General features: G+C 43.9%; 1 protein-coding gene across 1 annotated transcript; it reads left to right on the forward strand.

Annotated features, from left to right (window-relative positions):
* Window positions 1-1020: 1020 nt before the first annotated feature.
* LOC138796918 (ADP-ribosylation factor-like protein 8B-A) lies at window positions 1021-24268 on the forward strand. Its single transcript, XM_069976662.1, has 7 exons — window positions 1021-1301; window positions 1502-1582; window positions 14181-14254; window positions 16275-16368; window positions 20008-20075; window positions 22187-22257; window positions 22824-24268. The coding sequence occupies exons 1-7, from the start codon at window positions 1179-1181 to the stop codon at window positions 22871-22873; spliced, it is 561 nt and encodes a 186-aa protein (XP_069832763.1). The 5' UTR covers window positions 1021-1178; the 3' UTR covers window positions 22874-24268.

A 24268-nucleotide genomic window follows, 5' to 3' on the forward strand; every position in this document is an offset into this window, starting at 1 on the left:
ATCACAGATGCTGCCCGGGCAGGGGGAGAATCCGTTACAGGCATTCCATGTCCGTGTTCCATGCGGAATATGGAACATGTGAATGCAGCCTTAGGGTGGGTTCAGACTGAGGAATTCTCGCGGGAAATGTCCGCGGAATTCCGTCAGCCGCCCCCACGGGCTTTTCCGCCGGCTCCATAGACACCATTCTATGGGCCGGCGTATTCCGCTATACGCTGAAAGAAGTGACATGACACTTCTTTCAGCGTATAGCGGAATACGCCGGCCCATAGAATGGTGTCTATGGGGCCGGCGGAAAGGCGCCCAGATGTGCGGGTGGACAGACGACCGAATTTTGCTGACATTTTCCGCGAGAATTCCTCAGTCTGAACCCGCCCTTACTCTCACCAGAATGTGAAGCAAAAGACTTACTGCCTCAGAATGGCGCAGAGGTGGAAGGTAAAAGACATAACTTCCTCCACAGCGTCTCCTGTGCAGTAGGGGGGTATCAGCAGGTTAGATTTGTCTAACCTGCTGATAGTTCCCCTTTAAACTCCTTAAAGAATGAATAAAATGTAATCGATAATCTCTATGTACCCTAAACCAGTGTAAATGAAAATGCTACTTATGCCACTTAAATGCTAGCTTCGGCTGCCCAGGCATGATGGGAATTGTAGTTTTGCAACAGCTGGAGGGTGGAAGGTTCCCCCTCCCTAGGTTATAGTGATGGCACATTCATTTAGTCATGTGACACGAGATGAAGATATATAGGGGCGTCCTCCATATTACATAAGGACCATAAGGCGAGGTACATAGCGCCTCCCTATACTAATCCCTATCTATAGTGTGACCATCACCCCGCACACCACAGTAGTCACACGTATCCCTCCCACCACACAGCAGGGACAAACGACTCCTCTCACATGACTCACTGACGCCGAACGTCATCCCTAATCCCCGCCCCCTCTGTGCTCTGAATGTGCATCATGTGATGTGGCAATCACGTGATAGAATCATGTGCCTCCCCGCGCTGCTAACTTCCCATTGCCCAGCCGGTGCTGTGGGCTGTGACGTCACGCTTGTCATATGATTCGCGGCCGCTCAGCACTGTGCAGTGGCCGTCGGGTTCCGGGAGTTGGAGCGGCCGCGTTCAGCTCACCTCTCTAGTAAACCGAGCGCTCTGCTACCTCGGCGTCACCATGCTGGCCCTCATCAACAAGCTGCTCGACTGGTTTAAGTCCCTGTTCTGGAAGGAGGAGATGGAGCTGACGCTGGTCGGGCTGCAGTACTCCGGGAAGACCACCTTCGTCAACGTTATTGCGGTAAAGGCGCATAAGCCGGTGTTCCTCAGTATATAGGGGCCGGTGGTGGCGGCTGTGTATGCGGAGACGCTCGGTGCCCACGCCCTGCCTCCGTGCCCACGGTAGTGGTGTGTAGTGTGACGTGGTGCGGGGCCCCAGCGTTATTACAGGGTGGGAGCAGGCAGCAATGTGACATAACTGTTCCTTCCTCTTTTCTATAGTCCGGACAGTTCACGGAAGACATGATCCCTACTGTGGGCTTCAATATGAGGAAAGTTACTAAAGGCAACGTGACCATCAAGGTAAGCGGGTGTCTTCTCACCCTGTCCTAGGGATCCTCATAGTATCTAAGGGGTATTGTCACCATTCCTATAGATATGGCTGCTTACTGTATGGAAGGGGCGCTCTCATCACTACCACGACCTCTGACCTGTGCGCTGCCGCTGGCCAGTCCCGGAAGTGCTGGACCCCTCAGCTGTCATTTGTAGCCTTAACCGTGATTGCTCCACAAAGGTGTTTGGTTAGCTCATTGCTCCTCATTAAAAAAAAAAACATTCACTATTTTTATTTTCTCACCCTACCTCGCCTCCACTTTTCCTGGAGTGTCATCTGTTTCCTCCTAGCTCTGCTGCATCTATACCTTAATTGCTGTTGCAGGCTTGTGTGACTTCCAACTGCATTCCGTTTTTTTTTTTTTTTTTCTATCAGCCCAATGATGCATCACACAGACAATCCGTGCTTTGGTGACACTGTCCACCCATGAGTAAAAGCGTTTTTACATATAAAAGAAGCATAGGACATCGTATACAAAGGTCTCCTGTAGCTCCCTGCGATGGCCCGCCAGAGAAATGTCCGTGCAGCCAGTCAGTGACTGCAGCTAGACACCTCTTTGGTCACTGACTGGCTGAGCAAGTATTTCCTGCCAGGGCGCAGGGAGAAATGGGAGACTGGCACCTGACTGTGAGCGGGTAAGCATAGCTTCTCTATGTTTTATGTCATACCCCTGCCTGCCCAGGATTTTTACATTTCCCAAGAATTTTCATTTTTTGTAAAATCAGTGCTATGTTCCAATATCAGTAGCTTTCACGCCCTCTTACTTATAATCACTCCCAAAATAGACCATAAAATTAGCATTGTTGTCTGGTAGCTACTGGACACATTCTCCAGTGTGCTGCGGTCTGTGTTTTATAAGTAGCTTCCCCTGAGATCTTGTGTTATAGGCCAGACACAGTTCATTTTCCTTATGGGCTTTTGAGAAAAGTTACTGGCATAACCCTTTATTTATATAAATGCAGAAGACTATGCTCTGCCTACCAGTGGAACATTTGTCCATACCTTACTGATTTTGTAATGTTTTTTGTTAGCAAATTGTTAATTGTGAGTACAGCTCTTTGACTGATAATTGTAACTCAGGATTAGTGAATATCTACTACTTTGTGTTTAGAGTTACTCATTTTTGTTATGTAGTTTATAGTTGTATTTTATTGTTAAAACAAGCAGGAGACAGCACGTCCAAAAAAGAAGCGTCCGTGTTTTTTATCACATCAGAATCTTTTTATTGAAAATTGCCATATAAAAACGCATCAATATGTAGTCACACAGTATTGACTCGTCAAGAGGAGGAACATAAGTGCGCCAGAATTTTAAAACTAATTTGGACCTGATTTGGGAATTCTTTGCTTTTTTAAAAATGATGCAATAATGAGAAAAAAAAATATATTACTAAATTTATTTCCATCAGAGGAATCGAACCAAGGGAAAAAAAACTGTTGGTCTTTACACAAGTCATTTAACCCTGGACCAGAGCTCCAACAAACTTGGGCTAGGCAATTCAACTATATCTGAGTGCTTCTTTCAGATATAACCTGCCTACAGAGGACTGATCTGCAATCAGAGACACTGGCTGACAGCCAGAAAACACAGAGAGATTTAACTGACAGATTTTTGAAGCCAAAGCCACAGACAAACTATAAACAGACAACAGGTCATAAAGGAAAGACTGAGATTTCTCCTTTCTTCATATCCATTCCTGGCTTTGGCTTCAAAAATCTGTCATAAATCCCTCTGTTAAAAGGGACTCTTAGACTCTTCATTACAGTAGGAGACCTGAGAGAGTCCATAATCCACTTCACAGATAAATTACTAGAAGGTAACATGTACGCTGTCAGCACCTCTGGTAGTGCCATGAGATCTCCGTTCTCAGGCTGCCCACAGGAAGGAAAATGTGCTATACTCTTGTGCGGAGGTCATCGGAGCAGAAGGCAAAGATGTAATACTTGCGGTTTAACCCTTTCTGTACAGCAGCATGTAAGTGATACAGAGCTTAATTGTTAATGCTGCAGCACAGAAAGGGTAATAAAGAAGGACACCACCAGGGATGGGTTTAGGGAGTTGGGCAGGAGGGCATTGGGTGCTCTGCACAATAAGTGTATTGGTTGTATATACAGCACTGGGGATGCAACATGTGCGGGTTGTGTGCAGTGTATTGTGCCTGTCGTCAGGCAATCAGATAGTGAAGTCCCCATGGTGGGACAGTAAAATAAAGTAAAAAATATAAATGAATGAAGAGCAACACACACACAATCCCTATAGCTCCCAATGCAGTAAAAAAATTGTATAAGTAGCTTAATTATGTGTAGATATGTTCTGATTTCCCTGTGAACTGATTGGATTTATTTTAGTTGTATCTGTTTGGGTTTTGATTATTTGAGATATAAAATGGCGCTTTGTACAACCTCTTTTTATGTTTGAAAAAGACTTGTGATAAAGAGTTGAAACGTTGCACTGTACTATGCGAACTGGCACAATACAGAAATAGCACTTTGTTGAGGGGATGCTGTCCTTTGCTTTCCTGAATAATGCTGGGATGAGGGCCGAACCCCTCATCCCACCCCTGGGAGAGACCTCAGACCTTACCTGTTGGTGTATATACACTTTTTTTTTTTATTTATTTTTTTTTTTTTTTCAGTGTTTGGTTTAAAGTAACTGAAGATCTGTATGTGAGATTTCACAGGCAATTAAAGTATTGTATTGCTCCCAAAAGTTATACAAATCACCAATATACACTTATTACGGTAAATGCTTATAAAGTGCTTTTTTCCCTGCACTTACTACTACATCAAGGCTTCACTCCCTGGATAACATGGTGATGTCACGAGCCGACTCCCAGAGCTGTGCGGGCTGTGGCTGCTGGAGAGGATGATGGCAGAGGGATGCTCAGTGTCCCTTCAGTGCCCTGTGTCCCTCAGTGTCCCCCTGCCATCATCCTCTCCAGCAGCCACAGCCCGCACAGCTCTGGGAGTCGGGTCGTGACATCACCATGTTATCCAGGAAGTGAAGCCTTGATGCAATAGTAAGTGCAGGGGAAAAAGCACTTTATGTGCATTTTTCGTAATAAGTGTAAATTGGTAATTTGTATAACTTTTGGGGGGCAATACAATACCTTAATAAAAATTTTTGCTGGACTTTTCTCTAAGGCTTCATATCACTTGTTCTTTGCTGTTTAAAGCGGCCAGTGAACCTGCTGATATCAGCCAGACGCTCTTTACTTTAGGATTGCAGTGCTGTTATTTCTGTGGTGCTTTTTGATAATTGCCCATATGCTAATCCATAAGTTTGGAGCGTTTTGGGCGTTCACTGTCAGCCCGGAGCACCCCTCAGAACGCCCACTCTGCATTTTCATAAATGCATTGTTAGGCTGCTTGTTACTGGCTGCTTTCTGCATGTGCGCAGTAATAAGCGGCCTAACTATGTATATATGTGTGCATATTGGGTGCTCTGGGCGGACGTGGAATGCTCCCGAACCTCGCATTAGCATATGGGCAAATAACAAAGTGGCACTATACCGGAACAGACAGAAATAAGAACACTTGGTGCTCTGGGGAGGGGGGGCCAAAAAACGTCCCCAGTGCTCCTAACAAGCGTTCCTTTTAAAGACATTGAAGCAGAGTGCAAGTTATAAAGTTGTGAGCTAGCTTCCAATGATTAGTCATATGACTGTGAACTGTGATCATGTGATGGTTTTAGATGTCGCTTGCTTCAGATAGCCAATGCAGTTAACTAACTTGCAGTTTGTCAGTAATGTTCTTTTCTTGACTAATGTAGCATAATGGACTGTTTTTATTCCTGTACACTGATGTCTTTACTTGCTTGCATAAACTACATATTGGGCACAGTTATTAGACATCTCAAAGGTTTTAATGGGTCCAGACCTGTACTGATAGTGAGGACCTTGCTGCAGAGCATTCTGCTCATTGCTCTGTCAGGAAAAACTTCAGCTCCCTAGACTTGCATTAGGACTCCTCACATGAAACTGCGCGGTCTTCTCCCAGTTTGTTCTCACGATTGGTGTTAGGCTGCATTCCCACGTTCCGTGATCCTGACGGATCACGGACGTGGAATGCATGTACCGGATTCCCCCCGCGCCCGGACAGCATCTGTAATTAGATGCTGGTAGCGGGGGAGACTGTATTCATAAGCGCCGCACTGTAATGAATCAGCCGCGCGGTGCTGTTACTACAGCGTGGCGCTTATGAATACAGTCTCCCCCGCTCCCAGCATCTAATTACAGATGCTGTCCAGGCGCGGGGGGACTCCGGTACATGCATTCCACGTCCGTGATCCGTCAGGATCACGGAACGTGGGAATGCAGCCTTAGTCTGAACACTCAGGACTCGGACCAATTAAAACTTTTGACATGTCTGTGGAGCTTCAGGACCTAGCCAAGGGGTGGCTCCTATCATATGATCATAGTATATCATCGTATTTAAGGTCATCTCTGTGCATCCATATAGTAGTTAGGCCCCTGTGTGCATCCATGTAGGTTGGCAACTCCCACCCCAGGTGATAACTCGTCAAGCATGAATTCCCCATGTACTAGCCTCAATGTAGGTGGTCCTTCTAGTAGTTTGCTCCCCCACCCCCCAGTAGAAAACATTTCTCCTGTAGGCAATTTCTACCCCCACCCCATATAGGCTTTACCCCCTTTGTGAAAAATAAATAAATAAAAAAAAACCCCACACATATACTCACCTGTCTTCTGGCTCCTAACTTCTTCTGACAGCGGCCTCTTGTGGCCGGAGGCAAAAGCTGCCTGCAGCCACAAGGGAGGTCTGCTGCTTAACCCCTTGTGCGCTGCAGCGTAGAAGTAACACAAAATTCCCTTACATTCTGCTAAACCGGGTTAAAAATCAGACTGATGCTCTATTGCTCGTACACTGACCCCAACCTCTGCAGAAAGTCGACACCTAACCCGACCTCCTCCTGCGAGTAGAATTACCAGTGCAGGAGCAATAAAGCAGAAACATCTCTCTAACCCTTTTTTGTGTTTGAGCGTGTAAGTGAACTTTGTCAGTTAAATCATGCAGTACATAAAGAGTTAAGTAACAGGACAGGACTTTTCTGCTTCATCGCTCCTAACTTGCTGCCCTCCACATGTGATTGCACATGGCACTGGAGTTTGTTTTATTTATTCTTGAAAATTGAATTTGCGATTTTCAAAAAAAATCTAATCGTTTCGCTCCCTACAGGTAAATTGATCAAATGTATTCAATTAATCACCCAGGCCTACATCAAAGGGTTTCAAATTCTCCTTAAGGAGAGTCTTCCATAAGGACTTAGAAAAGGTTTCATGCAATCCAAAAAAGACACTTGCCTATCCTCGAACCCCTGGGCGCAGCTCCTAGGTCCAGCTGACAGCTGCTGGTGTCCTGCAGTTCCTCTAGCTGCAACGTTGCGTACTCAGCTGAGTGATTGCCCACTCAGCCAATCTGAAGCGGGGCAATCTCTCAGCTGGGCCATGGCTTTGCAGCTAAAAGAGCAGGGTACGTGACACACCCAGTTTCCAGCAGAAAATTACATTCGGCAGCTGTCGTCAGGACCCGGGAACAGCACAAGGAAGGTTGAGTTTACATTGTTTATTACAGTATTTTCCTGAATTTGGTGCGACTTCTCCTTTTTAAAGTCCATTCCTGCTCCACTGGTAATTAGGGGGGAAAAGGATTTGCAAACTAGCTCTCACACCTCTTAGGCAAAGAGATGTCCCTCCAAGTCAGTGTTTCCCCTTCGACATGACAGTACCACGGAGAGAGGGACCCCGCCCCCTGGGACTGGAAACCTGAAGTATAAAAGGATTAGGCCCTCCTCTCAACCTCAGTGTGGTTTCCTGTCCCTACGGGAAGCCTGGAGTAGGAAGGCTCGGTGTAGGTCTCCTTAAGGATTAATGGGCCGGGGCTTTCTCACCTGCTGAGGCTTTCCGGTGGGATAGCCGGAGGAAGACTCTAGGAGGCGCCGGTGTAGCGCCATTTAAGCCCCACTCACCATACCTGCCGCATTCAGTAGGCGGTGGGGCCGGACCGGAACCCTCAGTCTGCCAGTGGCAGTCGCGGGGTTTTCTTTTTCGGGGAGGCGGACCGCAGAACCGAGGCAGAATCCGTCCAGTGCGTGCGTTCTACGGTGGATTCCACTTCTGGTCCGGCGTGCGGGACTTCCAGTAACACCGCGTGGTTACGTGGCGGGGGGGGGTTCCCGCGGCGCACAGGATGTGACGTAGGACGCCGGATAAAGCAAGCAGTGCGCAGTGGTGAGGTCGGCCGGCATACTCACAGCTGATTCAGCCATGAGTTCCAGCAGCGAGGCAAGGAAGGATTCATCTGGTGCTCCTGCCTCTTCCCGGGTGCTGACTCTTTTCTACCCTGGTAGGGATGGTAAGATGTTGAAATACTGCAGGCCTTAAGCTTAATAGTTTTTTTTTTTGTTGTTGTTGTTTTTTGTTTTCATTACATGTGTAGGAATCTTCCAGAAAGTCTAAGACTTCCCATAAACATAAAGAATGTAGAGTTTGTAAAGGACGACTTAGTTCAAGCTATGAAAAACCAACTTGTGAGGATTGTATTAATAAATTAGTGGCTGCTCAGGTGCCCTCTTTAGAATCCATCCAATCATCAGTTAAAGATATGATTAAGGGAATGCAAAGTCCTTCTGGGAGCACTCCTACTGTGGCTCCAGTATGTACCCTGGGGCCATCTCATGGGGCTTCTGCTGTTTCTATTTCTGACCATGAGGAAGGGGCAGCTTATGAGGAAGAAGCTGAGGAATCTGACACAGATATTGGGATCAAATCTTTATTCACTTTAGATGATGTATGTACCCTGGTTAAAGAAGAGGACCCTAGGGAGCCTAAGTCCATACAGGACATAATGTTTGGTGGCCAACAAGAAAAGAGGAAGGTCTTTCCTGTACATAAAAATGTGTCAGCCCTTTACAGAAAGTATGGAACAGGCCGGGGGAAAAAAGGATTTGTACTTCGGGCTGTTAAGAGGAAATACCCTTTTGACGAATCAGAAAACCCAGCCTGGGATAGAGCTCCAAAGATTGATGTTTCCATTTCTAAGATATCACGCAAAGATTCATTACCCTTTGATGATATAGGAGTACTCAAGGAACCTATGGACAAGAAGGCAGAGGGTTTCCTTAAAAAACCTGGGAAGTAGCAACAGGTGGTTTTAAACCTAGCATTGCAGGTACTTGCGTAGCAAGATCGATGATGGTCTGGCTCTTCCAGTTGGAGGAAGATCTTCAGTCTGATGATTTCAAAGAAAAGTTTACTACAGCATTGCCTCTCCTTAAAAAATCTGCCTCTTTTCTAGCTGACTCTTCTACCGATGCACTCAGATTTTCTGCTCGCTCGGCGGCCCAATCCAACTCGGCTCGTAGAGCCTTGTGGCTAAAGAATTGGTCGGGTAATGCAGTTGCTAAGGCAAAATTATGCACCATTCCCTGTAGGGGAGAATATATATTTGGATCATTCCTAGATGACTTACTCGCTAAAGCCGCGGATAGGAAGAAGCGATTTCCAATTTCCTACCAATCGAAACAATTCCAGTCCTTTCGTGGACAAGGGAAGGAAAGGTTTCAGAGAAGGAACACAGATAAATCTACTCGAGGTAGGGGCTACAACAAGGCCAAAGGATATATGTTCTCCCAGAAGTCTGATCCTTCCAAGAAGTCCTCTGTGCAATGATGCCAGACCACGAGTGGGAGGCAGGTTGCGTCATTTCACACAAGAATGGGAGAAAATCTGCGGCAGCACTTGGGTGCTTCGGTCTATTCAAGATGGCGTGCGCTTAGATTTTGTATCCCGGCCTCCCACTCGGTTCGTCATAAACAAAGGACGTCAGGAATCCTTAAAACTAGAAGTCAGGTCTCTCCTGGAAAAGAATGTACTTGTTCCAGTACCAGAATCGGAGAAGCGTCAGGGTTTCTACTCCACCTTGTTTCTTGTGAAAAAAATGGACGAAAGCTACAGGGTCATCATAAAACTCAAACCCTTAAATCAGTATCTATGATATCAAAGATTAAAAATGGAAACCATAAAAAGTACAGTAAACTTGCTCTTTCAAGGTTGATTCATGGCTTCAATAGATCTCAAGGACGCCTACCTACACGTCCCGATCCACAGAGATTTTAAAAAAAACCTGAGGTTGGCGATCTGGATCGACGACTCCCTGGTCCATCTACAGTTCCAAGCACTGCCCTTTGGCATCTCCATCGCTCCTCGAGTCTTCACCAAGATAGTGGCGGAAATGGCAGCCCACATAAGGGAAGAAGGCATCTTTATACCATATTTAGACGATTTTCTGTTAGAAGCGGAAACAGAGGAAAAACTTTGGATAATGTTGGAAAGAACCCTGTTCATCCTAAAAAGGCTCGGCTGGATTGTAAATTTCGAAAAATACTCTTTGATTCCAGAAAACAAAAAGCTTTCTAGGAATCGTACTGGAATCATTGACTCAAAGGTCGTTCCTGCCCAGAGAGAAGATAGAGAAACTACAGAGTTTAGCGCAATATCTTCTCAAAAACCCGGTGACATCTATAAGGAAGGGTATGTCTCTGCTGGGATTATTCACAGCTACCATTCCAGCAGTTCCATGGGCTTAGACTCATTGCAAGCTCAGCTCCTCGAGGCCTGGGATGGATCTCCCAGGGGTCTTGACAAAAAGATCTCCCTGTCCAAGGTTACATTAGAGAGTTTTTCCTGGTGGCTATCTAGGTCAAATCTCCTGCAGGGTCTTAGTTGGACTATTGATTCACCAAAAGTGATAACTACAGACACCAGCCCATCGGCTTGGGGTGCACACACCAGCCGATACAATTTCCAAGGCACCTGGGACAATGAATTCATCGTTAGATCTTCTAATTTTAAGGAATTAGCTGCCATTTTATTTTGCACTTACTGTAGCAGAGTCTCACTCTAGGGGCTCTAATGTCAATTTTTTTTTTCAGATAATTCCACAGCAGTTTCAGTTATCAATAGACAGGGTACCACTAGAAGCCCTCTGTTATTGGACATGTCTTATCGCATTTTTTATTTTGCAGAACACAACCTTTTGAGTCTGTCAGCAGTCCATCTGAAGGGGGTTCTGAATATAAGAGCGGATTTTCTCAGCAGACATCAGCTTCTACAGGGGGAATGGCGTCTGAATCCTTCTGTCTTTCAGATGATCACAGACCTTTGGGGGAGGCCGGTCGTAGATCTGTCTGTTTACCCTGGTTGCGAACAGGTGAGACAGTTTCTTTCCTTGTCCCCAGCGGACCGGCCCCTAGGTGTAGACGCTCTAAGTCAGGCTTGGAAGTGGAGTCTAATGTACGCCTTTTCTCCCCTGGCCTTAATCCCGCGGGTGCTAAAAAAAGATCAGACAGGAGCAGGCTCGAGTGATTCTCATAGCCCCCTTTTGGCCTCGCAGAGCCTGGTTCTCAGGTCTCAGATCAATGTCAGTGACAGACCCTTGGGTCTTACTGGACCATCCGGATTTACTCTCTCAGGGTCCGATCTTTCATCAAGAAGTAACCAAGCAGTTTAGAAGATCTAGATCTCTATTTGTGCAATTTTCAGGACCCAATAAGGGGTGTAAGGCTAGTAGTAGTTCTACAGCCAGATGGATAAGGCAGGCTATTTGCTCTTCTTACTCTTCTGCTGGTCTTTCTCCTCCCCTTAGGCTCAGAGCCCATTCCACCCGAGCTGTTGCTGCCTCTTGGGCGGAAAGAAGTGATGCTTCCATCTCTCAGATCTGCAGGGCGGCGGTTTGGTCCTCACCGCACACTTTTTTCCGGCACTATAGGTTGGATCTTTCTGATTCCTCTGGTGTTGCCTTTGGGCGTAAAGTCTTACAGGCTATAGTCCCTCCCTAATCTTTCTCTCATCTCTGGTATTCTCTCCGTGGTGCTGTCATGTCGAAGGGGAAAACAGGAGTTACTCACCGGGTAATGTTTCCTCGAGTACATGACGGCACCATAGTACTACCCACCCTTTTTTGGTTCTTTCACATTGTTTCACTTGGGTGCACAAAAAAAAAAAAAAAAAAAAAGGTATGTGGTGATGGTTCTTTAGAGATTAAACAATCCTGATACTAATCATGGCTCTCTCCGTTCTCTGGAATACTCACTGAGGTTGAGAGGAGGGCCTAATCCTTTTATACCTCAGGTTTCCTGTCCCGGGGGGGGGGGGGGGGGGCAGGGTCCCTCTCTCCTTGGTGCTGTCATGTACTCGAGGAAACATCATTACCCGGTGAGTAACTCCATGTAGGAGTGTTAAAACATTGCCAAAAAACCTCTTCAAAAGGAAAGACTTTCTCATCTGCAGACAGCTGTTTTGGGCTTGTTGCTTCTCTTCAGTTCAGAGCAGGGTGTTGGCAGGCTACTGAGTACTGGCCCACTGATGTGACTAAAATGTCATTCTCAGTTTTTCTCCATTATCTACAATAGCAGAATTTAAACCTGCTTGGAATGAACATATATATTATGTATAATATAGAAGATCTGCTGACAATCTTCTATGTTTCTATGGTTAACCCCTTCATGTGACAGCCAAACTTAATTTTTGCACTTTAGTTCTTAATTTTTTGCACAATTATCTTAACTTTTTATTGGTAACTTGCTTATGTATATGCAACTTTTGTTAAGATGGGACCAAAAATTTGTACTTCCACACTTTGGCTTTTTTTTTTTTTTCTTTTTGCGCTTATGCTGTTTACTGCAAGAGATCAGGAATGTGATAGTTTAAAGAAGAAGTCTGGCCAATTCTTTTTATTAAGGTATTGCCCCTCAAGGCTTCATTTCCTGGATAACATGGTGATGTCATGACCCGACTCCCACAGCTGTGCGGGCTGTGGCTGCTGGAGAGGATGATGGCAGAGGGACACTGAGGGACACAGGGCACTGGAGGGACACTGACACTCTACCATCATCCTCTCCAGCAGCCACAGCCGCACAGCTCTGGGAGTCGGGTCGTGACATCACCATGTTATCCAGGAAGTGAAGCCTTGATGCAGTAGTAAGTGCAGGGAAAGAAGCACATTATAAGCATTTCCTGTAATAAATGTATATTGGTGATTTGTATAACTTTTGGGGGGGGCAATACAATACTTAAATAAAAATTCTCCTTTAATCTGGTGATTCCACACACATTGATGTTTATATTTTATGCAATTGTAAGAAGACGGTTTACTACTAGACCACCATGGATATTTTGCATTTAAAGAAGTCTGGTGGAATTCAAAATTACACTGGGCAGTGAGTGGAGGAAACATAACAAAAGTGTAGTTACCGGACCCCGTGCCCCTTGACAGCAGCATTTAAATAGTTAATCAGCTGATGCCGCAATCGGTCAGTGCAGGCTAATAGCCCCTGGCTGCTAGGAGCCGTGTGGCACAGAGTGGAGTCACAGCATGACTCCTTTTTGAACCCTAACCCCCTCCCCTAGTTATGTGATGGGCTGTAAAAGGGTTAAGGAGTTAAGTATGATTTTCTTTAACTTCTCTATCAGCTCTTTATGGGGAACTGTATCAAAGGCTTTACTGAATTCCAGATAGGCGATATCCACGGCACCACCTTCTTCCAGCACTTTTGTGACATAATCTAAGAAATCAATTAGATAAGTCTGACGTGATCGTCATGCAGTAAAGCCATGCTGGCTTGCATCCCTCAAATTGTCTTTTTTTTTTTTTTTTTTTTTTTTTGTTAGGTGATCTATTACCACCTTTTTTGGAAGTGTTTCCATCATTTTAACTACTAGAGGTGTCAGGCTAACATGGATCAGAATTCCACCTGAAGAATTCACATTCTTGATTCTTGAGGCGGAAACTGCTTGCAGACATTTATAGTCAATGGGAATTTATAATACTGCTCTAAAATTTTATTTTCACCTCTGTTCCACTTGGCAGGCACAATTTCAGCGAGGAAACCTTCCTTATCAGTTTAATCATTTAGCACATACCCTTTTACCTGCTGGATGCTGCAGTTGCTTTTGTTAGCTCCTGTGCCTTGACATAAGGGTTATGGAGGATAAAGGCTATCTCCTGCAAAGGAAAAGCTAGTCCTGTGACAGCCACTTCCTTTGTTTTAGCCATGCAACTAGTAGAAGGCTTTACAGGGGTTGAGTAACGAGTGATTGGTACTGTCCTTGGGATAGATACAAGGAGAGGGCAGTATGATGAATATGCTTGAAGAAAAGTTGCAGTTCCCCAATAGCTTGGCATACCAATGAAATGGTAATTGTCAAAAATAAGTAAAGAGAACCAATCTGCACATGGCTGCCAACAGGCCTCCTTGCCCATCAATTGCTCCGCAGAGTGCGCTGACAGGTCAGTGAGCCGTGACTAGTCACAGCCCAGATGACTAGTTTGCGGCTCTCCCCCTGCCTCACGCGTGGGATTAAAAAGCATTTTACCTGATTAAAACTACAGCGCCCCTGACACCATAGGAGACCTATCTACGAGGTCTGTGCAGCCGATTGGATACAAACCTGGGTCCATTTTGGTGAGGAATGCAGTGTATCTACTCTTACCTACCTGTGCTAATGCTTTTGCTTATTATGGTTTTTGTTTGTCTTTTTTTTTCTTGCAGGTTTGGGACATTGGAGGTCAGCCAAGATTTCGCAGTATGTGGGAGCGCTACTGTAGAGGTGTTAATGCAGTTGTGTAAGTTGACTAGTAATTACCTGTTAGCTTTCTATTAAAGGGATATTCAATTGAAATATTTTTTTATCCCATTAAAAAAGTTAAGCACAAGCTATGATAGTTAAATAATATAATATAGTATAGTATCTAACATTCTGCGGCTTTCATGTTTCTGACCCCTTTTCAGTGGGTCACAATCCTCTTCATGGAGTCCACTTAGTCTCCCTCTTCTTCTTTTCCCTCCTCCCATGCATATTGGAGCCCACGTGGCGCAGAGGCGGGCCTGGCCAAGTAAAAGCAAGTCAAGCCCACCTCTGACATCACCATTGGGAAAGATCCTCTGGCCTTGTCTCCCTGTCCCACATGTGCAGACAGGTTTACATGCAATCCTATAACAGAGCAAGGAGGCGCATGTAAAAGGCCCTCAGTGCTCTGCTTTTCTGCCACCTTTCTGTGTGCAGACAAGGGAGAGGCGGAGGGAGCGTATCTCCATCCAGATTCCCCATAGACTCTGTGGTCGCACCGACTGCGGCATCTGTCGTGTTAGCTGCCCAGAGGCAGCACGGCTCCTTTCCAGGCAGTGGAGGCGGGACGAGGCAATGTGCAGCAGCCTCCTCCTGCCGCCGGGTCGTAGCTAGGGACAGTGGAGGGTGGCAGGGATAGTATGACTTCAAGGGACGTCAAGATGCAATAGGGCACTGCTTTTTATGACATCTCTGGACGTCATTTTGGGGGAAGTGGTTAAGGATGCTATTTCCAAGAACCATCATTTTTTTTGTTTATTTTTTTTTTAGATTGTGTTATCTTTGTTGTACATTGTAGTATGATTTGAACTGTATATTACAGCTGACAGCAGCAAGTAATGCTGCGGGACTGTTACTATGACTTAGGCTACGCTCACACAGAGCAAAAGGGGCGGATTACACGAGGAAATATTTCCGCCTGAAATCAACTGACGCTGAATTCCAAGCAGAATGTAAGCAGATTCCCTGCGTATTCCGCTAGGAAAGTGTTCAGCTCGTAATCAGCTCTTGACAAATTCAGCGCGGAATACTCGAGGAATCCGCGCTGAATCCGCATGCATTCAGCGCTGAAATTTGGCGAGTAAACTAGACTATACCAGAATATATACTAGAATCCTCCTCTCCCCTTTTTTCCCCATTTCCGCGCTGATTCAGCACGTAATTTCCGCTTGTATTACGCTTGTATTCCGCATTGAATACGCGCATATTCCGCGCTGAAACAGAAATTCAGAGTCCTATTGGTTTGTATAGGCTTCCGCTAGCGGAAGAATGAACATGTTCATTCTTCTGGCGGAAAGCGGATTAGTTCAGTGTGTGAACTGCAGAGCAGAATTCCATTCAACACAATGGAAATTAGCTCTGCACCTATTTTAACGGCTGAAATTTCAGCGCTGATTCAGCGCAGAAATTCAGCTGCTTTTGCTCTGTGTGAACGAGCCCTTAAGCCTCATTCACACAGTTTTTCATAGTGAAAAAGTTCATAGTGTCTCACAGTGATCCTCATTTTTTTTGTGGATGTTCAGGACATTTCTTCCTCAAAAATTACGGACACTCCCATAGACTTCTGTGAGTGAATATGCAATTTTTTTATTTTGAGGATCTGTAAAATTATGGACAGTGTGAATAGCCCAGTAGAATTCAATGTGCCCTAAACTTGTAAATGTGTAAATAAGGCTTTAGGCTGAATTTATACACAGCTGTGTCAGTTCAGAAATGTAACGCACTGGGTATTTGGGAGTTCATCCTGCTCCATAACAGTATGTAATACCATGCAGAAGAAAAAGAGGAGCAACAAAAGCTGTGTAAACTCAATTGTAAAAAAAATACTATATTATAAAAGGCTTATGAATAAAATTTAAAAACCTCACTGTACACACTATACAACAAAGAGTGTATCATGCATGGTTATGAAGCCCAATAAGCTTTCAAGGTCCAGGATATAGTATTTACCCTTTAAAGTGCATATCAGTAGATATGCCCTAAAAATGACTAAGTGCTAACATTTCTTCTATCACCAGGTACATGGTGGATGCAGCAGACTTGGATAAAGTGGAAGCATCAAAATATGAATTGCACAACTTGCTTGACAAGCCACAGTTGCATGGCATTCCCGTAAGTTTGCATGTTTACAATAGAGAGAGAGAGAGAGGTTTGTGTCAATTTCCTTCTGGTACATATTATAGCTGTCATACCACCTTTTATAATGTGTATATAGACCAGTGTGTATATAAGTCCTATATAGTATGTATAAAAAATGTCTTCATTAACCCCTTAACCCCTTAACGACAAAGGGTGTATAGGTACGCCCTATTGCCGGTAAGGGCGTTCAGAGCGGGGCCGCACGGCGACCCCTCTCTGAACCGCGGCGGTCCCGGGTGCCGCTTGTAGCCCGGGACCGTAGGTATTAGCGGGCACGGTCCGATCGCCGTGCCCGCTAATACAGTAATCAGATGCAGCTGTCAAACATGACAGCTGCATCCGATTACCGGATCCAGCGTCTCCCTGGTGTCTAGTGGCGGAGATCGCTCCTCCGGGATGTTATCCCGGAGGAGCGATCTCCGTTTCTGAAGCCGGCTGGAGACCGCTCCAAGATGGCGCCGTCCCCGGCTCGGCACTCGTTTACTTCCGGCTGCAGCAGCCGGAAGTAAACGAGTGCCTATCTCATGGATCTCTGCAGCATATCTACGCTGCAGAGATCTGAATGAGAGATCAAAGTATATATACTAGAAGTCCCCCAGGGGGGCTTCTAGTATATGTGTAAAAAAAATATATATAGTGTTGTTGTCAGTAAAAAGCCCCCTCCCTAATAAAAGTCTGAATCGCCCCCCTTTTCCCAGGTTATAAATAAAAGTAAACAAATAAATAAATAAACAAACATGTTTGCTATCGCCGCGTGCGTAATCGCCCGAACTATTAATTAATCACATTCCTGATCTCGTACGGTGAACGGCATAAGCGCAAAAATATTCCTAAGTGCAAAATTGCGCATTTTTGGTCGCTTCAAATAAAAAAAAATGTAATAAAAAGCGATCAAAAAGTCGTATATGCGCAATCAAGGTACCGATAGAAAGTAAACAGCATGGCTCAAAAAATGACACCTGACACTGCCCCATAGACCAAAGGATAAAAGCGCTATAAGCCTGGGAATGGAGCGATTTTAAGGAACGTATATTTAACAATGGTTTGAATTTTTTACAGACCATCAGATACAATATAAGTTATACATGTTACATATCGTTTTAATCGTAACGACTTGTGGAACATGCGTAACAAGTCAGTTTTACCCCAGGGCGTATGGCGTAAAAACACATTTCCCCCAAATAAACAAAATACGTTTTTTTTTTTTCAATTTCACCACACTTCGAGTTTTTTTCTGGTTTCGCAGTGTACTTAATGCAAAAATTCAGCCTGTCATTGCAAAGTACAATTAGTGACGCAAAAAAATAAGGGCTCATGTGGGTTTCTAGGTGGAAAAATGCAAGCGCTATGGCCTTTTAAACACAAGGAGGAAAAACCGAAAACTCAAAAACGAAAATGGGCCCCGTCCTTAAGGGGTTAATTGCTACGTAGCAGAAAGGGTTGTTTTTTTTTTTTGTTTTGTTTTTGTGAGCTTTAGGTATTGTCTTCTGTTCATTTTAGACCTATTATTACTTCTGGTAATGCTGTGTGTTAGCAATCCCTGTTTTAGAAGTAACAGAGTGTTCTGTATTGTGCCATAAATAGACATTCACGTTGGTAATACTGCTTTACAGGAATCCGCTTTTAGATTTAATGGATAGAAAATGTCTGCACACCCTCTGCAATTAAAGCTTTTTGTATGTTAAGATACTAGTAGAAGGTGACTTTTCATTCACATATACAGGATTTGCAGCAGATTTGATGCCTTGCTCTATCATTTATTTACACTGATATCTGCAGCAGATCATGTATGTGTGAATGCAGGGGCGTAGCTAATGTTTCCTGGGCCCTGGGGTCCTGGGCCCCCCCCCCTCCTTTTACGACCAACTGATGCTATTGGTGTGTGTAATAAAAATATATATTATATAATATATATATATTACACACACATACATACACCAAGACAGATATTACCAATAACACCAGCATATTAGAAGAGAAAGTATTATCACCGTACATATTACCGCTATACTGTTACCGACCAAATCCTGTATACTGAGACCAATATTACCAGCAATACCAGTATATAGGAAGGAAACATTACTGCCACAACCACTACCATCACCACCATATTGTTACTAACCAAATCCCGTATACTAAATCACCTCAATCACCTCATCCAGTCATATAGAGGTGGCCCCAGCTCTACACAGGTTCTATACACCGTATACATTACAGTGCAGTTATATCAGGTGACTCACAGAAGACGTCTTCTCTGATCGGAGTTCTTTCCTTTTCATCTTCTCCATTCGTCCTGGACCGTTATGAGAACTTCTCTGAGCCACGAATCCACGGAATCTGCCAGACAGACATATTAGTCTCTTCACACTGGCACCATCCTCATCTCTCTACAAACTGCACGTCTGTATTGGCCCCTTTACACCCTCATTTAGTGGGTAGCCCTGACTCCCTAATAATATATGCCTCCCTCTGTGTATTCCCTCTCCCCCTATGTTGCCCTCCCTTATAGATGGCCCCCTCTCCCCCCACCCTCCCTTATAGATGGCCTCCTCTACCCCCTCCCTTTATAGATGGCCTCCTGTACCCCCTCCCTTTATAGATGGCTCCCTCTCTCCTCACCCTCCCTTATGGATGGTCCCCTCTCCCCCCTCCCCCCACCCTGCAGGCTGATAAAAAAAATAAAAAAAAATAAAAAAAAAACATAACTCACCACGCTCCCACGTTGATCCTCACTCCTCCTGGTCTGTCCCCGGCTGCTGCGCGGCTGCCGGGGGTGTCACGTCTTATCCCCGGCAGCGCGCGGATGCCAGAGCTCCCTGCGTGCCGGAACCGGAAGTCAGGGCCCAAGGCGCGCAGGGAGATCTGGGATGCGCGCGCTGCCGGGGATAAGACGTGACACCCCCGGCAGCCGCGCAGCAGCCGGGGGACGACTGAGCGTGACTCTTGTGACTCTTGTAAAACAATGCTTGTGGTCACAAGAGTGATTTGATCGTGAGGGCCTTGCGGGGCCCCCCTTCGTGGGGGGCCCGGTCGCGGCGGCGACCGCGGTAGCTACGCCACTGTGTGAATGTACACTAAAGAGGTATTCCTGAGAATTTATCTAAAACTAACAATATTAATTCTCCCTTTTTAAAGCAGTTTGTTTATTCCCCCCTGTCTGCTTACCCTTACCAGGTATAACATTATGTATACTTTCCAAATTGCAGTGTGTGGTGTTTGACGCAATATATAAATAACGTTTTTTTGTTTGTTTGTTTGTTTTTTTTGCTCCCTTACACATGTAATGTATACATGTAATTCTCACAGCTGATGGACAAGCCTATGGTAACCTTTCTCCAGCAGGAGTTATTTTTCAGTTTTCCATTTTCGCTGTTCAGTGTCAGTTTATACAGATTCCTTAGAATATTGCCATAAAAATACCACCTTGACTATCTCTAGTCTTGTCTGCCATCCACATTATATATTTTATTGCTTGACTAGACCGCAATTGGGGTGGCCCTGCTTATATGAAGCCCAGGTGTTTGCAGGCAGTGAAGTCAGCTGCTTATTGACATAGTGGCTGAAATGTGTCTCTTACGTTACCACTTTTTTTTTTTTTTTTCCATTCAACAGGTTCTAGTACTTGGAAACAAGAGAGACCTTGCAGGAGCACTGGATGAGAAACAGCTAATTGAAAAACTGTAAGTCATGCTGAGCATATCCATTCATTCTATAATGTTGTAACTGTCCCTTTTATGGCTTGTGTGAACAGAGCAAGGAAAGTAACTGGTCACTCTGTGCTGGACACACGATTTAAGCGCATGTTTACACGACTTAAAATTGCAGCATCAATGGCATCAAAATCCGCATCAATGTTTCATTGTTTTCAAAAGGAGTCAAAATACATAACATCTCTCTTATTGACACAAAAACACACATCAGATGTCCAGAGAACCGATTATATTCATTGAAGGTCTGCTGTGGGAATCCAGCTGATTATTCTGAATGAAAAAGTCTGTCTGTTGTGAACGTCCCCTTAGGGTACCAGCTGAACTCTCTGGTGGCCGGTATGTGTAGTTTTTGTTTAGGAGTTTGGAGAGAGATTAAAGTTCCAGCAGTGGGACCTGCCTCTCCCAAGACTGGAACGCCCTTGATCTTGAGAATAGGGACTAGAGTCTCCTGTTAGAATTGAGCTTAATCTATTCTGTAACCATAGAGCAGCAGAGTACAGCATTCTTGTTTGGGTGGCCACAGTTTGATCCTTGCAATCAGTTATTCCTTATCCTTTGATTAACAAGGAAAATGGAGGATCCAAAGTTCTCCCCTTTGCCTTACTAAAGAGCACCACCACCTTCTTAAGATTCCCTCTTTTCTGTGCATAGGGGATAGCTTTACAAGGTGAGAGAACCCTTTTTAGATTGTGAAAGTTATAACAGGGGCACTTTTAAAACACCATGTGAAATAAAGCAAGTTTGCAATTTCCATTAATTTTATTTTTTATTAATATGCTTTAAAACAAAACTATACCTACCAGAAATCCAGGTCCAGTCTCTTAAGGCAGCTTTTTAGTCTTGTGCTGGTTTGAAAAAGAGACGAAACACATGAAGTCTGACCAGTACAGAGAGTTACAGCTTAATGTGTCCATCTATCAAATGACTGCCTTCTCTGTGAGCGCTTAGATGACCTGGAAAACACTGGTCATTTGATCTGGGGTAAATGGACAGAGGGCAAACAGGCATGAGAGTACCATAGTAGTTCTCTTAATACATTATTTCAAGGGACTGGGATGGTTTGTGTATATGGAAAATCCTGAATGTGTGTTTTCTCTCTCTCTCGGGCTCTCTCCAGTTAGGCCCCGTTCCCACTGAGCAAAACTAGCGGAATTCCGCGCCGCGGAATGCTGTTAGCCTCCCGCTCATAATGGGAGTCTATGGGAGGCGCGCGCTCCTGCCCTGTCCGCGCTGAAGAATGGTTCATTAGTTTTGCTCAGTGGGAACGGGGCCTAAGAAGTGTCAGGCATTTCCAAGCACCTGATTTTCTGAGGGCTGTACCTTGCTTGGAGGTCAACTAGCAGCTGTCAATTAAGCAGGTTGATTGACAGGAAGGGTAGTTAGTAGTGTTGAGCGAACCTGTCAAATTGTTCGGGTTCAGCAGTGTAATCCGAACCCAACACTTTTAGTTTGATTTCCTATGGCTGGAGAAGATGGGTGCCGCCCTAGGGAGTCCTGAAACAACATGGATACAGCCACAAGCTAGTAGCACGCGCACTAGAAGTTAGTGGGTATTCCAGCCTGCAGCAGAGCAGGAGCTTGGGAAAGCCTTTCTGACACTTTCACTGGAGAATAAAAGTATTTGTCTACATTCTAGAAGGAAAGCTAGATATATGAAAAGTATAATGTGTCTCCTTGTTCTAAAAGCTATCTTAGTGTCAGCAGTTTGTGCTCAAAGTGAATCTGTCAGATGTACTTCACGTTCCACAGATGCAGATTTATCAACCTGTCGGAAACAAAGATGTTGATTAGTTGCTGGGCTCTAGTGTTTGTTTTTTTTTGTTTTTTTTTTACTCTCCCAATATGGGCGGGGGTTGTGGTGGTTGTGTTGTGTTGGTTGTGTGTGTATGTAGATATAGAGATATATAGAAAGATCTATAAAAAGGTGTTTTTTTTTTTGTTTGTTTTTTAATTTCTTTTTTATACTGTTTTTCCCCATTCCCTTCTCATGTGATCAGTAAATACCACAGAACTAAATAATTTTTGTTTAGATATTCAAATATAATTCCTCTGTTTACTAATATATATTTTTCTCTTTTTAGAAACCTTTCGGCAATTCAAGATCGAGAAATTTGTTGTTACTCTATTTCTTGTAAAGAGAAAGATAATATAGGTATTTTGTAATTTAAATTTTAGTTTGTAATGTTGAAAGAAACACCTTTTATAGAACGGTTTGATGTTTTTTTGGTTTTCATTCTAATGCAACTTCTGGCTGTAGCTCAACAATACCAGCTTGAAGAAAACCTGGATACAGCCTGTGGCTGTTTTCCATAGTTACCTAGAGCTTCAGCCAACTGCAGCCACCATAACTTAAACCTATAAAAAGAGTTACATTGATCCTGTGTAGCCAATTTCTTAGTATCTATCTATCTTGCATCTAAAGGGGTTGTCCAGAATAAGAGGGTGGGGCCTTTTTCTTGAGTAGAAACAACACATCTCTTGTCTATTGACTTTCTCTGAAACAGAGCAGCAGTGTCAATCACACAATTTCTTTATTGAAGGCAAAAATGTAATCTAACACCTTGGTTACCCTTGTGATAAGTAATTGCCACCTTTAGCAACTTTGAGGTATAAAGGACAGAATGCAGTAGCAGTCACTGATATTTGAGCTTTATGCAAAGCTTGTGTGTTGTACTCCTAGGTAAATTGAGTCTTTTATTGTCGTCTTTTCTCTTTCAGACATCACGTTGCAGTGGCTTATTCAGCATTCCAAGTCTAGACATTACTGAAGGTTCACCACAAACTATCTTTCCCAATATCTTTCCTATTCTGCCTGTTTATATAGTGGCAGAAGAGAATATTAAGACAGCTGCTACTGGAATTCACACATCACTTGGGGCAGTGTATGCAAGGTTTACCTGCTGGATTTGATGCTTTGTTTTTGTTCCTCTTTTCATAAAGAAATGTGGTTTATTGATCATTTTATAGCCTGCATTTCTGACCCTTTTAGCACTTGCGAATCAGATTCCCTATTCTATAGAACTCCCTTTTGGTAATATTTGATGCACATTTAGATGTAACCATATACACTTTGTTCCGGATGGTAAAAGGGCCCTTTTGCAATATGGGTTAACACAGAAGTACAACTTCCTGCCATTGCAAACTTAACTTTTGTGTAGTTACTGCTCGATTACATTCATGTATTGCATATAAGTATATATAAGCTATGCGTGACATTGCTTCAACTTGCCCAATCTTTGTAGATTGGGGGGGGGGGACAACGAAAACGGGGATGAATATGAATGTGTACGTATTTGCCTTGGATACTTTTTAATTAAGTTGCTGTAAATATTACTAGAACTCATCAGGGTTGCCTTAAATATATTATGCATAATGGTGTGTGTCTGCCAAAGGTATTTTCTTAACATGTTCATTGTTGGTAATTCTATAGAAAGTTTACAGCCTACTTGGTATTGGGCTTTCCAATGAAAACTTCACATTTCTTTCATGAAATGTGAAAAAAAAAAAGTATTGCATATGAAATGTTGAATTTAATACTTTTTATACCCTATGCAAAATTTTCAGCTGTGTCCTTCCTTTCTGATTTTCATAGCTGTACACTTAGAAAACAGTTTCTGACATCACCCCCTTCCCTTCACAACCTAAAATGTATGTGTTGGTATATATATTTTCTCTCTTCCCCCTTTTTTTTAATCAATGGAAATGACTCCATACTATTTGCAGATGTTTTCTGCAGATTGTGGTAAATTCTGATGAAAACATGTATGGACTACACAAGGTGACATGCTACCAGTATGAAATAAGCACTTTAGGAGGACCGTGTCCCTTGTCTCCTCCATTGTTCTCCAAGCAGCAGTTTAAATCCACCCTGGAAATACAAGACGTTACAACGTTGCATAAAAGTGCGTTCTTTGGTTTATTATTTGTGGTATTGCTGTTGTAGTACAGTACGTGAATGTAGTTAAAATGATTGTCTGTGCCTATAACTCGCCGCTCTATAACAAGCTGCCCTAAGGCACAAAACTCCGCTCTATTATACCATGGTAATAAATTATGAAGGATCTCTATTAAGTATTGATGTTTGTCCATGCATGTCAACATCTATCAATTGTTACATTTGGATGAACTTTGTTTCAATAAAAAGGTGGAGAGATTTTCTGTGA

Source organism: Dendropsophus ebraccatus, chromosome 1, assembly GCF_027789765.1.
Source record: "Dendropsophus ebraccatus isolate aDenEbr1 chromosome 1, aDenEbr1.pat, whole genome shotgun sequence".
In the NCBI taxonomy this organism is placed as follows: domain Eukaryota; kingdom Metazoa; phylum Chordata; class Amphibia; order Anura; family Hylidae; genus Dendropsophus; species Dendropsophus ebraccatus.